At 42.6% G+C, this 14,967-nt stretch overlaps 1 protein-coding gene across 5 annotated transcripts in view; it reads left to right on the forward strand.

Annotated features, from left to right (window-relative positions):
* Positions 1-2,145: 2,145 nt before the first annotated feature.
* CYRIA (CYFIP related Rac1 interactor A) overlaps positions 2,146-14,967 on the forward strand; it is an 81,256-nt gene continuing 68,434 nt past the window's right edge. For 2 of the 5 annotated variants that reach the window (XM_063442143.1, XM_063442140.1), the window contains exon 1: positions 2,236-2,325. Coding sequence is in view for 1 of the 5 variants with exons in the window: in XM_063442139.1 (XP_063298209.1) it covers positions 2,181-2,276 (96 nt within the window). In the remaining 4 variants the exon portion in view is untranslated. Of the gene's footprint in view, positions 2,326-14,967 lie in introns of all 5 variants that reach the window. The other 3 variants (XM_063442139.1, XM_063442144.1, XM_063442141.1) reach the window with 3 other exon arrangements.

Consider the following 14,967-nt stretch of genomic DNA (forward strand, 5'->3'; position numbering starts at 1 on the left):
GCAACATACACACCTCAATTTAAAGAAATAGGACCGGCACGCTACAGGACATCACAATCATATTTTGGCACAGTGCTGCTAAAAGGTTGCCTACCCCTGTTATAGATGATTTATATATTTTTTTCCAATGGTATAATTTACAGAGAAATTAGGGGTTACCCTTTAAAGCAACACTGTTGTGGTTCTATATTTCTTTCAGTTGTCCTTCTCCATCAGCCAATTGTTTATGCTCAATATACGGGCGCTGCCATTTTGTTATCCTTCGTCTATAGTGTTTTTGCTGTCCTTCTTCCTCCTGCTTGCCTCATGGACTGTGGGTACATTAGCTTAGGGACTAAAATGGAACTTTACCTAAGACTAACAAAAATCACATCCCCAATGAGTAAAAATTGGTACCAAATTTTTATTAAGCATAACTAGAAAAAGGTGAATGTTGAGGAAAAAAAACAAAGGGAAACAGAGGGTTGAAAATGTTTAATTTAAAAACAAGACTTGCAAAATGACAGTGCCCCTTTAAAGCAGCACTGTCATCCTCCCTTAAAAATTTAGTATTTCATAAAGATATAATCTTTATGAAATACCCATTGACTGTGTAGGATTTTACTGAAGTTCCAAACCAGTCAAGAGATATAAAGAGATGGAGCGCATCGGGCGGGAGAGGCGGCCAATCTCCCAGACTGGAGTGACCCCGCTGCGTGCCACAGCGGGTAGGCGCCCAGCTACCTTTTCCCCTTTGGGCCGGCGGGGGTGATCCCGGTCCACCCCAGGGAGGCTATCCTGCTCTAACAGGCACTCGGGTTGAAGCCACAGGGGCCGATGGAGACTTGAGCGAGGTACCAAAAATGGCAGATGTCATGAGGCTCCCTGACCTACCCAAAGAAAAACCTGATCTCCAGGTTGGATATAATCTTTCAAAACTTCTGGCTGAAGCTGGAGAAAAGGATGCATGAAGATGCCCCACAGCAGCTGAGAGGATACTCACCTCCTAGGCGGATTCCAATCCTGCAGCAGCAGTCTATAGTACCGGCTATGATAAAGGCCCCAAAATGGCGGTGAGTGAAGAGGCGTCCATTGCACCGGTTGCGGGCACCACGCAAGCGAGCACAGCTGCGCCATAGCTTTAGGTCTTCCAACGCTCCAGAGGTGGTGGAGGGGACTTAGACTCTGGTGAGAGGCTTGGCCAATCTGGCCCACCACAAGGCTTGGAAGATCGCGGCATCGCTCCATAACGCAGGACTATGAGGTGCCCCATTAGGGCATAGGTTGAGCTGGGTTGTATGGTGGAACTCTTTGGGACTGACGACCAATTACTATTTTTCCTTGTATCTGCTTTTATAGATTACTTTATTTTTATTATTATTATATATGTTTTAACACTAATACAGTCAGATGTCAAGCCTAACACATACCTTCTAGTGCCTCTGCTGACTATTAATAATGCATACTGTCTTACTAAAATTATAAAAAAGTGCGCCGTCTCCTGGAAGCCGCACTGTTTACTATTATATGTAATACCTATGCATGCTGATGCTGCTGTGGCGAAGCAAGCTTGTATTGTTATATGTGCACAACAAAAATAATTATAAAAAAAAATAAAAAAGGGACACACCACTGCCCAAAAACAAAAAAATTAATAAAATGGAAATCACGGTTTGGTAGATAAACAATGACAATGTGCATGCATTTATTTACACTTTTTTCCATTGGAGTTATATCTAAAACAGCTTTCTAATGCTCCAGCCTTTGTAAGCCCTCCCCTTCTAACCCCGCCCAGCCTTTCTGTGGCTGTCCAATCACAGCCTTCCCAATGCAGCACAATGAGAAGTCTTTGTAAGGCAGGTGCTCTGGGCTATTGCTGCCTCTTGGTGTTTAGCTCCACTCAGACAGCAAGCTATAGGGGTTTATGTGCTCCCATTTCCCTCCCATCTCTGACTTGGCTGAGGAGACACAGACAGAGGGCGTGGTCAGTGACAGGCTGAGGTTTGAGTGACAGCGCAGCTGCTTCCTGCAGTGCCGGCCCCGCCCCCCTGCAGAAACCCTTGGCAACCAGTGACGCAGCTGTCTCGATCGGCCCCGCCCTGAGGCCGCCACAAACCCTTTACCGCGCGTGCGCTCTGTCGCCCCGCCCCCCCCCCATCCCACACTCCGGGCTGGGAGTGCAGTTGGCGGCGCCGTGGCGCATGCGCACAGTGTGTGTGGGAGGCAGCCCTGAGCAGCGAGCAGACCGGGCAGCAGCAGCCGCAGCCGGGAGTACAGCGAGCTCCGCTGGACCTGCAGTGAGTACCGGCTCGTATTGTCAGCATTCCTTCCCCGGCCAGCCGTGCTGTACAGGGGGGTGTATGGTGTGTGTGGTACCAGGGATGCAGCTCCACCCACTCCCGTTATCCTGCTCCTCTCCGCCCTGCTGCTCTATAGCTCCTTCTTCACTGAGAGCCAGGGCACGCAGGGTTAATCACTGAGAGCCAGGGCACGCAGGGGTTAATCACTGAGAGCCAGGGCACGCAGGGGTTAATCACTGAGAGCCAGGGCACGCAGGGGTTAATCACTGAGAGCCAGGGCACGCAGGGGTTAATCACTGAGAGCCAGGGCACGCAGGGGTTAATCACTGAGAGCCAGGGCACGCAGGGGTTAATCACTGAGAGCCAGGGCACGCAGGGGTTAATCACTGAGAGCCAGGGCACGCAGGGGTTAATCACTGAGAGCCAGGGCACGCAGGGGTTAATCACTGAGAGCCAGGGCACGCAGGGGTTAATCACTGAGAGCCAGGGCACGCAGGGGTTAATCACTGAGAGCCAGGGCACGCAGGGGTTAATCACTGAGAGCCAGGGCACGCAGGGGTTAATCACTGAGAGCCAGGGCACGCAGGGGTTAATTACTGGGTACTATTACTTGCAGGGGTTAATTACTGGGTACTATTACTTGCAGGCTTGACTACTGGGTACTATTACTTGCAGGCTTGACTACTGGGTACTATTACTTGCAGGCTTGACTACTGGGTACTATTACTTGCAGGCTTGACTACTGGGTACCAGTGGCTGCAGGTTAATTACTATGTACTATTACGTGCAGGGTTAATTACTGAGTGCCAGCTGCAGGGTTTGCTACTTAAGTGGGGCTGATATTAGCATGAATGGCTCCTTCCACAGATATCCTTTAGGTTCTGTGGTACCAGTGCTTGTAGGGTTAATTTCTATGCATGTATGCTTTAAAGCTTTACTTATTCTTATGGGTTAATATCTATACAATTGTTAGTGCCTATAGGAAAAATATCTGGGTATCAAAACTTAGAATTTCTAGTACTAAATGGTCAATTTCCATTGTATTATTTACTATGTACAAGCTCACTAAATGGTTCCTTAACCTCAAATTTGTTGTATATCAATGCCTACATTTAAAAAAACAAAAAGCTAAAAACATTTAAATACATATTGGTTTGTAAGTGTTCATGTTCTCCCAGCATTTTGTTGTACATAAATATTTAATAAACGGTGATTGCAGATATTACGTTTAACCATCCCATATGGGTAAATTTTACTACAGCCTATTACTGGGTATCTATCTCCCTAACAGGCTAACTACTGGGTATCAATCCCCTTAATGGGTTAATTTTGCTAGTCATTTACTGGCTTCCATTGACAGTGGGATAATGTTTCTACTGTCAATGGTTAGCTGTGTATCAATGCCAAATTATCCATAATCCCCCAGGCTTTTTGTGTACAATTCACGCAGGTTTGCTCTTTATTGAGGTGGTAGTGTAATGCTGCACTGAGTGTTTATTAGAAAGACATGCTCCTGGTTAACACTGACCTTCCAGGACAAAATGAGTGATCTCACCATGTGCAGCAATTCCGTGGCAACATGTAAAATGTGGAGATGTGAGTAGAGATCCTACAGGTTTCTATGGCGATTGCGCCTCTTTCTGCACTTTATTCTAGAATCGAGCTGTATCCATGGTCCATGATCTGTGTAATTATTGTGCATTCCAGCAGACCTGTTACACAGTGCTGTATCTCACTGCTGCAAGCTCTCATCCAGGCTATTGTGGTTTTTCTTATCTCCTTTTCTCACTAACCACATGCCACCAATTAAATCACTGGGAGTTCTATATATCACAACCTCCCCCCAACAACTTCATGAATCATCTGTTTCCAAACATTAATTTTCATAATGAGCTCATGTTTATCTCCCCTTAACCATTACAGTGTCTCTTCCTTTCTCTGTGGGGTGGGAATCCAGGCTGTCTCCAATGTTTGTGTTATTTTATACAACTCCTGAAAAGCTGTTGGCAAACACTTTGCGCATAAAAGGGTTAACCTGTTTAACTATTTCCCATGTAAACAGTTTATAAATGTGCTGATAGTCTATCATATGGTACTGTCATCATGGCTGTCATTTTTTTTTTTTTAAAAACCCTTTCATGACAAGTGGTTGGCCAAAACCCAGTACAGTATATCATGATGGACTTACAATGTATTTTCTCTGTCATATATCTCTATTTTATGGTATTTGACAGCTTCATTGTTTTTGTTTTGAACCAGCTTGGACAATGATGGCTTCTAACATTTGCAACTCAAGCTTTTGTGCATCACTAACCCTTTTTAGGTCTGTTTTGACTTTTTCATGTATATTTAGAGTATAGAACTTTAGACTTCCAGTTGCTGGACTATATTTTTCAACTATCATGCAAATGTGTCACAGACACAACTAAAGGGAACTTTCCCCCCTGGATTCCCCTGAATTGGCTGTGATGATGTAGTTGTTCAGTTTCTCTGAGAGGCTGAACCAGAAATGAACAGGGATCTAACCTAGATCCCACCAAGAAAAGCCTCAGACCAAGATATTATTCCATAGTGCTACAGGTAACATGTGGCTGGAGCAGAATGTAAGAGACCAAATTCTGACAGGTCTTTTGTCAAAGTGCTCATCGGCATATTTTGGACCTCACACCACAGACCCCTTGTTTTCTTCAGTGTCCTGCTAAAAAATAAAGCTAACCTATTAAATTTGTTATATTGAGGCATTTTTCTGGCGTTTCCAATATGGGATCTGGTTATATCTGTTATCAAGCTAGCCTTTTTATTGTGAAACCTGTGTGTGTGTGTTGCGTTGTTTTTACTGTGCTTCTTGTTAAGGCAAAGCTAAAATACTTGTACTTTCTTGAAATCTGTGCTTTTATTATGCCCAGGCCTACCCCAACATTCTTGACTTATTTCTACATCTATACCATGGTTAGATATTTGACGGTTAGATATTTGACCGTTAACTATAAGCTGGAGACCTGTAGTGAGCAAACAGGCATTCATAATCGGCAGTTCAATTTAAAGGGACACTATAGTCACCAGAACCACTACAGGTTAATGTAATCCTCAGTTATATAGCCTGTCTCTGCAGGCTTTTCAATATAAATGCTTCCTTTTCAGAGAAAAGGCAATGTTTACATTGGTGCCTAGTAATGCCTCCAGTGGCAGCCACTCAGATGCCACTAGAGGTGCTTCCTTGTCCAGTGCTGAAGCACTGGCATTCAGCTGAACATTCCCCATAGAGATGCATTGATTCAGTGCATTTCCAAGAGGAGATGCCGATTGGCTCAGCACTGCATTTTGCAATGCATGCACAGTAGCCCCAAAGCATTGGATTGGCTAATATTATCAAGATTGATCTCAGCCATAGAGGCGGGACCAACCACAGCACGACTGTCATGGCGTGGATGAAAAGATGAGTAAAAGCACTTTTTTCTGATATCTAAGGGGGGCCGGTCACCTTAACAGCCAATTCAGGGCAGTAGTATCAGGAATACGTGTTTTTATTCCTGACACTAAAGTGTTCCTTTAATACCTCCTGTAGGATTGTTAAAGTCCAACAACTGGTCCGGTGTCTGGTTGTGATCTTTACCTATTGTTTACTTTTCTTCCCTCTTTGACACTGGACCACGTTTTTTCTGTATCACACCATGCGTAACTTTATACTCTGTGCCATTGTTCTTTCTTGGTTCTCATCTTACCCCCTACTGGGCTTTTTTTTTTCCCCCAGACACTTCCTCCTGCTTGCTACCTCCTTCTGTTTGTGTATCATAAATATTTAAGTTTATTATTTTAACTTATTTTTTTGTGTGTAATTTGACAACTTTTGGATTCCAGTACCTCCTATTCTAATGACTTTAAGATAATGACTTCTTCCTCTGATCTTACTACTCTCATTAGTATATGAGTAAAACCCATATGAAGGTTTAGAAAGTGTTGTAAACCGTAAAGTAGAGCTCTATATATATATATATATATATATATAATATAATTTTTTTTTTTTTTTTTTTTTTTTTTTTAGATATTTGTAAAACCAATAAAAAACCTCAAGTGCAGGGTATTTCACTAAAGTAAGAATTGTCATGAGTTCAAGTAAATTTCAAATTTAATTCCAAAATGGACAATTGTAAGCATAGCTGTTTTGGCCTTAAATTTGAAATTAATTTACAATTCTGTTGGAATGCCTGACCATTCTCACTTGGGATAGAAGTATCTCTTCACTCCACTGAGCACTAATACTCTGCTACCATCAATGTTTTGCAACATGTTAATTTCCATTGTTATTTTTAAATGTTTTTTTTGTTTTTGACTCTGCACATGCAATTCTTCTCTAAATCTTGCTTCTCATCTATTGAATTGACCGCTTGCATTGACAAATTTATAGCACATGAACAACTGCAACGGTTGTATCTCCTGTTTTTTCCACTGTGAAAGACTTCCATTAGTCTCAAATGTGCTTCTTCTTAAAGGACCACTATAGTGTATTCCTGGCTCTATAGGGTCCTTGGGTCCCCCTAACGCTCTGGGTCCCCCTCCCGCCGGGCTCTAGGGTGAGGAAGGGGTTAAATTGCTACCTTTTTCCGGCGCTGAGGAATCTCCTCCTCCTTCTGCCGTCATCAGCTGAATGCGCATGTGCGACAAGAGCCGCGTGCGCGTTCAGCCAGTCTCATAGGAAAGCATTCTCAATGCTTTCCTATGGACGCTGGCGTCTTCTCACTGTGAAAATCAGTGAGAAGCGCTTCTAGTGGCTGTCAATGCTGTTTACAGCAGGCAAGGTTAATCCTAAATGGACCTGGCACCCAGACCACTTCATTAAGCTGAAGTGGTCTGGGTGCCTATAGTGGTTTTAATATTACATTGAATACTCCCAGCATGCCTTTCCTATCACGTCCCTATTTCACTGATTATGTTAGCTTCCTGCATCTTTATTCAATATAAAGTCTTTGCCCTCGCCTATGAAGTACGCCACCCTTCTACCCCAAATAAGATATCCTTTGTCCATCATGAACCATTTTAATTGATCAATCAAACCTTGTATGGATTTTTGATAGCCCTCGTTTCACATCCACACATTTAACTATTGTTTTAAGTAGTTTATCCATGGCTGCCATATTCTTATTTTCTCACTGGCCTTATTATTATTATTTATATAGCTCCAACAAATTCCGTAGCGCTGTACAATGGGTGGACTAACAGACACATAATTGAGATCAGGCCACTGGACGTACAGGAACAGAGGGGGTTGAGGGCCCTGCTCGATGAGCTTACATGCTAGAGGGAGTGGGGTATAGTGACACAAAGGGTTAGAGTAGGGGAATTAAATAGTTTGTTAGAGAGGGGTTTATTGAGTGCTTGGTATGTCATTTTTGACAGTTGCAGGAAAGGAGTCATGGGGTGCGGGATGAGAAACCTGCTGACCGTGTAATTGATACGCTTTAATGAACAACATTAAAGAGAGAGAACAACAGCATAAACCAGTACCTTAGCCGCGTCCTGCGTTAGATATGGGCGGATGCGCGCTATGTTCTTGAGTTGGAAGCGACAGGATTTGGCTATCGATTGGACATGGGGAGTAAAGAAGAACCCCTAGGCAGCGAGGTAGAAGAGATAGTAGCGCCGTTGACTTGGATGGAGACAGACACAGGAGTAGCAGCACTTGAGGGAGGAAAAACTAGAAGTTCTGTTTTGGACTGGTTGAGTTTAAGGAAGGTTTGAGCAGCCATCCAGTTGGAAATAGCAGAGAGGCAATCAGAAACACGAGTCAAGGTGGGTGGAGAGAGATCAGGGGAGATCAGGGGAGGACAGGTAGATTTGCGTGTCATCTGCATATAAATGATATTGGAAGCCAAAGTAGCTGATGAGTTTACCAAGGGAGGCAGTATAGATAGAGAACAGTAGGGGGCCGAGGACAGAACCTTGGGGGACGCCGACAGAGAAGGGTTGGGGAGAAGAGGCAGTGCCAGAGAAAGAAACACTGAAAGAGCGCTGGGAGAGGTAGGAGGAGCACCAGGACAGAGCAGTATCCCGTAGACCAAAGTTATGGAGAATGTGAAGAAGCTGTTGATGTTCAACAGTGTCAAAGGCGGCAGAAAGATCAAGGAGGATTAGGATAGAATATTGGCTGCGAGATTTAGCAGCAATTAAGTCGTTGGATACTTTGGTCGCAGCAGTTTCGACAGAGTGACCAGCCCGGAATCCAGACTGAAGGGGGTCAAGCAGGGAGTTGGATTTGAGAAAGTCTGTCAATCTGGCGTACACAACTCTCACGAGGATCTTGGAGGCAAATGGCAGTAGCGAGATAGGGCGGTAGTTGGATGGGGAGTTGGGATCAAGGTTGGGCTTTTTCAGAATTGGGGTTACGGTTGCATGTTTGAAGGGTGAGGGAAATGTGCCAGAAAAAAAGAGAGAGATTGAAGATGTTAGCGAGAGGAAGAGCAAGAGAGGGGGACAAAGTGCGGCTGAGATGCGAGGGAATAGGATCGAGGGAGCAGGTGGTGGGGCGGGAGGACAGGAGCAGAGCAGAAACCTCTTGTGCTGTAGCAGGTGCAAATGAGCATAGGATGGCAGGGGGAGTGGGGTTGGGTGTTGTATTGATAGGGGTAGGAGAGAGATTAGATATCCTTTCCGGATTGTAGAGATCTTCTCAGTGAAGTGAGATGCAAAGTTTGTGGCGGACAAGGTGGTGGAAGGAGGGGGAGTCACAGGGAGAAGAAGAGCATCAAAAGTGTGAAATGGGTGTTTGGGTTGATGGGACAGTGTGCTTATGAGGGTGTTGAAGTAGTTTACTTTTGCAGAGGAAAGAGCCATGCTGTAGGAGCGCAGCATAAATTTATAGTGGACAAAGTCAGATGCAAAGTGAGACTTTCTCCAGCAGCGTTCAGCAGTTCTGGAACATTTTTGGAGATAACGGGTCAGCTTGGTGTGCCAGGGTTGTAATTGGGGGCGCTTGCTGCGTTTAACTGTAGGAGGTGCCGTGATGTCAAGTTGAGAGAAGAGAGTGGAGTTGTAAAGTGTGGTTGCAGAGTTAGGGCAGTTGAGATTTGAGATGGGGTAAAAGGAGTGTTTGGAGTTTGGTGGAGAAGTGCTGGAGATCGAGGGAGTTGAGGTTTCTGCGAGGTTGGAGAGTTGATGGTGGTGAAATTTTGGTATGGGGTATGCAGATGTTAAATGTTAGCAGATGGTGGTCAGACAATGGAAATGGAACAGTGGAGAGATCAGAGTTGGTACAGAGATTGGTGAAGATGAGGTCAAGAGTGTTTCCTGCGGTGTGAGTTGCTGAGGTAGAAATCTGTGTGAGTCCAAAGGCGGAGGTTACAGAGAGCAGACGGGAGGCATCAGGGCAGTTGAGCTTGTTGATAGGGATATTGAAGTCCCTTATCAGGCATTGTTTTAGTTTCCAAACTTAAAAATCCACTAAGCTAGTGGAATCTGCCAAAGTACTACGATGTAATTTCTCTCCCTGACATGGTCTTCTACTGTCCCACACAAAATAAATATGGAAAGATATTCACAGCTTTCCTAATGAATTGTAATGTTTGCTGGTAGTCTGGTGGGGATTCTTGACTCCCACATATTACAATTTGACAAGAAAACAGATTCTCATCAGTGTAACTTTGCTATATTCAACCATATATCAAAGTGGACATTTAAACTTTGGACACCTGAAGTTACTTAAGCTTGACTAAAGACCCAGGTGTCAAAATGTTGGCAGCTTCATTTCTCTTCATAGAAAACGATGTAAAAGAACACAGAGAATGGACAAAAGTTTGCTCTTTGGTTACTTCCCATCTAAATCCCAAACAAGTATGTCACTGGTTTCAAGTTACACAACCTGTTCTCCCACTGTCTATACGTCATTTTTTTTTTTTTTTGTGAGGAAAATATTTGTTTATCAGAAACTTTCTTTTAGTAATTCTGCATTTTTCATCTTGTGCTGTATAAAATGACTTTTCAGCATAGGCTGTGCTTTTCTCATGGTTTTACTTTGGATGAGGACTGAGCTATTTGTCCTTTACATATTTACTCTGCAAGCTGGGATAATGTCTCTGCCTTGGAGAACAGATGGTGGGAGGTTGGTCACACTCAATGCCATTCATCCTTTTGCATTTCTGTATTCTCTAAAGAATCCTTTGTTTAAATGTTTAATTGGGGGAGGGGGGGGGGCTTATGGCCCCCTATTTGTGGAATAACTGATGTATGCATGTGCACTGTGCACCCATTTTTAATGAAGTGGCCCTATCCCTGCTTTTGAGGATACAGTGTGCACAGGTCCCTTAAAATACAGAATTTTGAGACTTTTATTGCACAATTTCAAGCTTGTGTGTATCTTTGTTTCAGTGAATGTGGCTTGTTCTTCTTGTGTTAAACCTGATGTATGCAAGAATATATCATTGTTTTTAATTATAATTATGTAATAAAATTTCTAGGTTCATGTTCAATGAGAAATGTGTAAATAATGAAGTTATTTCCTGTTCACATTTTAACTATGCATGTCCCCACAAGAAAACCCTTTTGCTTGCTTTATTTAGTTATTTGTTTGCTAAAGATAAGAATTTTCAATAAAGATTGAACAGCAGGAAAACCTATAGGAACTGACTACTACATGGGTTAAGTAGAAATAATATTTGTGAGTGTGTAAACAACTAAGGGGGGCTGTAAGCTTGTTTGAGCAGGGTTCTCCTCAACCTATTACTCTTGTAATATTTTGTAATTGTCTTATTTATTGTTAAATTTCCCTATTTTTATAACATTGTGAAGCTCTTCGAAATAAGTTATAATTGGTGGTGATGATGATGATGATGATGATAATGGGTTGAGTTGTTAAATTTGGAATTAAGAAAGAAAGAGAAAAATAGTTTTAGTATTTCCAAAAAAGAGAACAAATTAATCCTGATTTAGGGTAAATATTATTTTGCTTGCAACTTGGCTTCTTAGTAAGATATTGAGAGCAGTGTCCATTGGAGTAATCGGGTTCTGGCTAGGTCAGCAAGTGGATCCAATTTGAATGTGTAATATTTTCCCCAGAATTCATTGAAGTCTTCTTTCTTTGGAGACTCTGATTGCTATCACTGATGTATTCTAGCATGTGTGTGGGAATACGCCATTTGCTTCTTTGAAAGTTCTTGTATGATGTCCGATGAGATCTTGGAGCAAGTGAACAAATGATCACTAGACTCATCTTGCTCAAAAAAAACTACGATAGCCATTCAATGGAAAAAATGCCTGTTACAGCAGCTGTACATGTTTGACAGCTGCCGTAAAATGGAAGGTTTAGCAATTGATATACTTATTAAGCATCCAGAACCCATGACAATTAGAAACCTATTTTGTCTTTGGCTTATATTTTTAAACAAAATTTACATGAAATGCGTTTTAATATAATTTTATTTAACCCCTTAAGGACCAAACTTCTGGAATAAAAGGGAATCATGACATGTCACACATGTCATGTGTCCTTAAGGGGTTAAATATTGTAATGTGACTTATCTTTAAAGCAGATGTTTAACAAATCATACTGGAAATTCAATTTGTTGTTTTGTGTTTTTTCCTTTTTTTTTTTTTTTCCCCTCCTCCTTTTTCCCTATTTTCCTCAAATTGTCCCTAAACAATTTAAAATAGAACCCATTGATTGTAGGCTCCCTAGAGCTATCTAATGGTCATGTTGCTTTGAGTTCCTTTTTAATTCTGATCTAAAAACACTGTGAATCCTCGTCTAAATGTATTGTCAATTGTCCTGCTTTGAAGAAAACTTTTTGTTTAGTCTAGTGGACTTTGTATTCTGTATAGCTATGTTCTGCTGTAATAGAGCTTGATCTTTCCTCTCTGCTTCTAACTACTGCAGTACCATGACATTCACAAATATGTTACAGGCAGATTTAAAACCGATTTAATCCCTTAAGGACACATGACATGTGTGACATGTCATGATTCCCTTTTATTCCAGAAGTTTGGTCCTTAATGACAAGTGACGGACGAGGTCCGTCACTCAGGGGAAACCCTTAACGACGAGTGACGGACCTCGTCCGTCACCCGTTAAAATTAACCCCAGATCGCCGCGATCAAGGGGTTAATGGTGCTCCGGTCTGCCTCTGTATTAGAGGCAGACCGGGAGCACCGGATCCGGCTGTCCCAGCTCATGTGCCCGCTCTGACAGCATGTCAGAGCGGGCACATGTGCCCAGTATACTCACCTTCCGCCTCCCTGCACTTCCGGGTTCACTGTGAAGTGCAGGGAGACGGATCAGTGCTGATCCTGCCCCCTGTAAAAAAAAAAAGTTAAATTAAAATACCACCCCCCTTTACCCAGTTTAATAAAAAAAATTAACCCCTTCCCTGCCAATTGATCACTGACTACAGTGATCAATTGGCAGGGATTTCATTTTACTATGATCTGACTTAAAGTTAAAAAAAGTTTTAATAACGTTTAAGTAAAAAATAACCCCCCCCCCCCCTTTACCCAGTCCAAATAAAAAGTAACCCCTTCCCTGCCAGTCGATCACTGCCTACAGTGATCAAAATACAGATCACAGTATTTTACCCCATTATCTCATTTTACCCAGTAGGTCCCCCCCTTATTTTGAATTTTAGGGCCCCCACCCACCGCTCAGGGGTGGCGGCCGGGGGGCACAGTAGGTCCCCCCCCTATTGTTATTTTTAGGGCCCCCACCCACCGCTCAGGGGTAGGGGCCGGGGGGGGACAGTAGGTCCCCCTTATTGTTAATTTTAGGGCCCCCACCCACCGCTCAGGGGTGGGGGCCGGGGGGGGGGGACAGTAGGTCCCCCTCTTATTGTTAATTTGTGTGTGTGTGTATGTAAACACTATATATAGAGAAATCTCTATATATAGTGTTTGGAGTAGGAGGGGGCGTGTATAGAAAGCGAGCTGAGCTGTCAGTCAGACAGCTCAGCTCGCGAACGCGCATTCCGCGCACATGCGCGGTAAATTGCTGAGTGTCTTCAATGCCGCTCTATGAAGAACGCGATTGGTGCAGCGCGAAGCCATCGCGATGACGCTTTTCTCAGAGAAGCGTCCTATTGGGCCCCGCGATTTCGTCATTTTGACGAAAAAGGGGGCGCGGCATGGCTGGGAGCTCGGCGCTGGAACGGAGGTAAGTTTTTAATATAAAAACGCTCCGAAAATTATTTTTATTAAATGAAAGTTCCTATAAAAGCAAGAAGGAAGGCTGGGGGAACCTGTCTTTCTTGCTTTTATATGTTGACTATAGAGTACTTTTAACTAGGTAATGTGATGTCACACACAGTATCCCTCCCCCCTCCCATTATGCTTAAACTGTGTTTAAGATTTGAACCAAAGGACAAGTAATACACATTACAAGAACAAGAAAATGTGTAACCTAAAAGAAGGGGGATTTTAAGTGTGTCTCGTTTTTTTTTTTAAGTGTGTCTCTGTCCCATTTCTGTTGTTACCATATGGCACCAGATGTAAAGTAACTACAGCAATTAAATCCCATAAGGCTCAGTGATGGCTTGTACAATCTAAACAATTCCTTAAATACCTTATTTTGGGGTTGACACATTTTTTCACTCACTGCAACACTTATGAAACACAACTTCAGGCATTCAAAGCTGTTTATTCCTTAACATGTGACTTCTGTGATTATTGCACTGGATCTTTTATAGCTGGTTTTTATTGGATTACCAATGAAATCACTGCAAGCGGGTAAGGCACCATTTTTTTATACCCATTCAAACATCAGGTTCTCTTCATGTTCAACCCTATGTTAAATCCAATAATATGGGACATTTGAGTTGGGCAATATAATTTAAATCTTGGGAATTGCTTGGAACTTAGAGAGAAAATTAAATGTTTAAAGCGACACTATAGTCACCAGAACAACTACAGCTTATTGAATTTGTTCTGGTGAGTAGAATAATTACCTGCATTTACTGATCAAAAGCTGTCACTGCATCCACTACACACACATATAAATATTATTGAAACCATAAAAATCTGACTGGCATGTATATTTTGTGCATTTACCACTTAATAAAAAAATAGCAAAAAAAAATACGGTAAATGTACAGAATATCGGTAAGCTATCGGCCTAAAAGTTCACAGATTATCGGTATCTGCTCTAAAAAAAAAATCAATATCAGTCGACCCTATCTTTAACACCACAGATTTAAAGGGACACTGTAGGTACTATAATTAGATGAGCTGAAATTATTATAGTGTCTGGAGTCCCCTGGCAGTGTCTCTCCATTCAGTGTTAAACAGTTTCAGACAGTTTAACACAAAATGAGGGTCTCTGGCTTCCCATAGCCCTGCCTCTACTGGAGGTGTGGCTAAGGCAGAGATAAAACACTTCCTTGTAGCCATACCGATACATACCTGCAATGGCACTGTGATAGGCTAAATGCAGTCAGCTGATACTCTGACAATAACCACCTATTGCAACAGGTTAACACTTACTCATTAGTCCAAGCAGAGGAGATGGACTGCAAGTGACTAAAACATAACACACATTTCAATTCTGAATGGGAGGACAGCACCAGGGGACTCCACAGCTAAAACCACTTCAAGCAGATTAAGCAGTTACGGTGCCTACAGTGTCTGTCTTTTATTGGAATTTTGTATATAGCACCAACATTTTCTGCAGTTTTGTGCATTAGGTAAAACAAGACAGATCATGTGGCCGATCTCCTTA

The sequence above is a fragment of the Pelobates fuscus genome, chromosome 2, assembly GCF_036172605.1.
Source record: "Pelobates fuscus isolate aPelFus1 chromosome 2, aPelFus1.pri, whole genome shotgun sequence".
NCBI classification, from domain to species: Eukaryota; Metazoa; Chordata; class Amphibia; order Anura; family Pelobatidae; genus Pelobates; species Pelobates fuscus.